Raw genomic sequence first — 4,052 nt, 5'->3', positions numbered from 1 at the left:
CTGCATGCATGGCCTGAGCTGAGGTAGGAATAGGAAACATATCGTACTGAGGATGCCCAAACGTCCTAGAATCAACAATGTCTTGTATGGCATGTCGTAGAGCAGTGCAACGATCAGTGTGATGTCCTACTGACTGATGGTACATACAATATAAATCAAGTCGAAACTGTGGAGGCACAGGATCTGGAAGTGCCCTAGGAGCCAGAGGAGCCAAAAGTCCCATGGCCTGGAACGTCTCAAAAACTCTGCTCAGGGGTGCGCTCAAATCTGAAAAGTGTCTCTGACATCGTCGATGGGGGCGAAATCACTCCTGAGGAACTGTAACGACCGGAGGGCCCCGAAGCCGGGATGGAGGTCGTGCCAACGTAGCCAATGAAATGGATGAGGAATGCTGCTGGAGTACTAAATGTGGGCGAGGTCGTGGATGCGAGGCACCCAAAGTAACAGGTGTCGGCGAAGTCAAGTGTGGCAATGAAGGCATTGCTACTCCTAGAGCTCCTCTCAATGACGATGGATACTCCGACAAAATAAGCTCAATCCTCTCAACCCTCTGTGTCAAATCCATCATCATCTCGTAAAGAGTAGTGAGAGTAATGGGTGCAATCTCGTCCGACATGGTGAACCTCAACTGAAGAAGTCTAATCTCAATGTACTCTGAAAATGTCATAACCATCATGCCATCAATCTCTGCTCGGGGACCAGTCACGACACTAAAACTGTCCAAGACTCTAAAACAAACACACGCAAAAGACAAAAAAAAAAAGCAACACACAACACTATTCAAGATAACAACACATAAAATGCATGATACGAAACAATGATAATAATAAAAAGAAAACAAAAACACATACCCAAGAAAACAACAATATCACTAAGTGAAATGAGAGTACATCATGCGAAAAATAAGACAATAAGGTCTACTCTCGAAACACAGGGTACGACTCGAATCACTAACTATAAAATAAGACTCAAATATAAAATAAAAGAGAACAAAAACTCAAACGACCAACTAACAATGTAGTCCCAAAATACACCAACAAGGTATCAAAGTGTCCTGTGAATATCAGTGCCCTGGGTGTCCAAAATGTGATGGTATAAGCCTGAAAGAGGAGGAACTGCATGTGTGGAATAGGCTGGAAAGGAATCAACAGTCATATCTGGACCAAGATCAGTATCTGTGGTCGATATGGGAAAGCTAACTACACCACTATCAATAAGATCCTGTATAGTATGACGTAGAGAAGCACAATAATCAGTACGGTGGTCTGCCATCTGGTGATATGCACAGAACTCATGAGCACGAAAAAGCGGAGGGAAGGTACTCGGGGGTAGCCTAGGGGCCAATGGTACTAAAAAACCAGTAGCTCTGAGTCGCTCAAAAGCTCTATCTAGAGGCATCCCCAAATCAGAATAAGTCCTCTGATGTCGTCGATGGGGACGAGATTGCTCATGACGTGGGATACTAGTCTGTGGACGCTGAAACTGACATGAAGGTCGCACTGTGACAGCATGAGGATGCGTAAAAGGGTACTGCCGAACTGGATGAGGATGACGATGCTGTAAAAGTGGGAAATCACTCTTGGGTATCTGCAATGATCTCGTATAGGAATGATAACCAGGTCGTCGATGCTGAAAGTCCGCAGAACATACATCTCTATAGCTCTCAGATGATCCACCAACTCCCCCTCTCTCAGTATCTGAAGAAGGAATAATATCTGACCATAATCCTCTAGATATGCCATCGTCTACATCAAGCAAAGCCTGAACCAATGATCTGAAATCCTGGAATGGGACTCCTGTCAGATGCCGAGCAAACCTAGGATCCAAGCTCCTCAAAAACATGCCCATCTGATCTCTCTCGGTAGGTCGCTTAATCATCCCCGCAGCCTTCTCCCTCCAACGGGAGATAAAAGAAGAAACAGACTCATCTGATCCTTGTCTAAGAAACTCAAGCTCTCTACGTGTAACACTCGTATCACCATTGAAGGAATACTGTCTCAGAAACTCCTGTGCTAAGTCCTCCCAAGTTCTCCGACGAGATGACTCTAATGAAACGTACCATCTCTGTGTCACGCCGCTCAATGACAATGGGAACAAAGTGAGCAACTGTGCCTCATCTAGACCAAGGGCCCTCATAACTGTGATATAAAGTCTGAGATGAATACGAGGACATCCAACACCCGTATATCTCTCTATATCAGGCATCCTGAAACCGACTGGCAAAGTGGCCACTGGCACATCGCCAGGGTCATCCCATGAAATCATCTCATCAAGATCTCTCATCTGTCTAATCCTCCGCTCGAGTCTGTCCATACGAGAACGAGGATCCTCAATAACGGTAACTGGCGTGACCATGGGTGGAATGACAACAACATGATCATGTGAAACAATAGGCAACGTCTGTGTAGCTGGCATCTGAACAGGTAGAACAGGTGGTGCCACTAAATCAAATGGCGTGTCCTCGAGCACTACATGCTTGCTCTGATGAGTATCCATCCTCTAATGCAAACTGGTCAATGCCCCCTGAATCGAAACCACAGAAGCGATAAGCTAACCAATCGGAACTGACTGTGAATCCGTCTATAGCAGCTCAGCAATACTAATCAAGCTCTCTCCCACTCAACCCAGGACACTGAACCAAGACTGGGACTACATATAGACTCCTACAGAAGAGCCAATCAAAACGACTCAAACACGACTCACGCAACGACATGGGATGCAACGAACAATGACCAATGCATGATACAACACAATCCACAACATGACAGGGCGCGATACACAATCATATGGTGACAATCAAAATTTGGATAGACGATAGAATCTCTAGAGTCACATGAGTGTCCAGTGTGAGACAACTACAAATATGACTAAAGAATTTCTATCGATGATCCAAAAAATGATCGAGGTGTGAAGAAAATGAATGGGGTGTGAAGAACAACACTATCACGAGATCAATACTCAGTCCAGACCAAAAATATCCTTGATTCAACCTTCAACTCGAGCTCCATAAGAGACAAAATGATAAGATGATCAAGGCGAATCTCTCGAAAAATGTGTGAATATGAAAATATGCCTTCACCTTTCTGTAATGAAAATATGAGCATCGAGTCGAAAATCGAACCAAGGATCAAACAAAGAATATGGTACTGAGCCCATGATAGGTATACAGTATAAAAAGATGATCAATGAACATATCCCAAAATATCGAGTGAGTGACAACAAAGTGAAGAGGTGCGTCGAGCCAAGAAATGAGAACGAAAAGCCCTAGGGAGAAAACATGCAAAACTCATCGAGTGAAAAACACGAACTAAGGCGACAAGACGAAAGGTGATCCAACCGATACTCAAACTCATACCGATCTCCGAGCACTCTCACTGGAGACTAAAAAGAGGGAATACTGGATCCAAACTGTAACCACAGAGGCTCTGGAAGCCCTCAGATGCACCCACGTGTTGGAAGGGAGTCCTAATCGAAGGATCTACGGCTCAACCTACAAGGTCAAGGTGGCTCTAAATGGATATGGGTGGATTTTAAAGGATCCCTAGCAGAAGCGATCATACCCTCCAGCGGTACGCAACCCTCTGCACCCCTCCGAAGAGACGGGGCGCTTCCATGCAAGGTGGTCATCACCTCCACACATGCACTACCTCAACATCCCAGGGGGTTTCCTATGGTGAAACCTCTCAAACTCTCAACGCTCAATGGTCGACTAGAGTGCACAGTGAATGGTGTGGGTGCATCCGAAAACCCTAAGGAGCTAAAACAAGAGAGAAAACACACTGGTCACACAAATATCCATGAAACCTGGCTCCGGGCTATATAGGTCTTCAATGATCGGACTCCTCCCGACATCAGTGTATCAGTCACCTCCAGAATGCTCCCGTACATCGATATAGTCCGTCGCTAGACCCTACTCCTAATCCCTGGCTCGGTCAGAGAGCAAGCACACAGAAGGTCTCACATTTGCAATAGTGAGAACCGAGATGAAAGGAATGACCGACACCAAGAGAGTTGGAAGTAGGGGGATAGAAGTGCGGCCCACACGGACAGAC

General features: G+C 45.6%; 1 protein-coding gene across 1 annotated transcript; it reads right to left on the bottom strand.

Annotated features, from left to right (window-relative positions):
- Positions 1–1,044: 1,044 nt before the first annotated feature.
- On the bottom strand, positions 1,045–2,496 carry LOC104880906 (uncharacterized). The gene has a single exon (XM_010659085.1). It carries the CDS (start codon positions 2,494–2,496, stop codon positions 1,045–1,047), a length of 1,452 nt encoding a protein of 483 aa, XP_010657387.1.
- Between the last annotated feature and the right edge of the window lie 1,556 nt (positions 2,497–4,052).

Source organism: Vitis vinifera, chromosome 12 (genome assembly GCF_030704535.1).
Source record: "Vitis vinifera cultivar Pinot Noir 40024 chromosome 12, ASM3070453v1".
Classification (NCBI taxonomy): Eukaryota; Viridiplantae; Streptophyta; class Magnoliopsida; order Vitales; family Vitaceae; genus Vitis; species Vitis vinifera.
The sequence above is the reverse complement of the archived record's forward strand: the minus strand, read 5'-3'. Positions and strand labels throughout refer to the sequence as shown.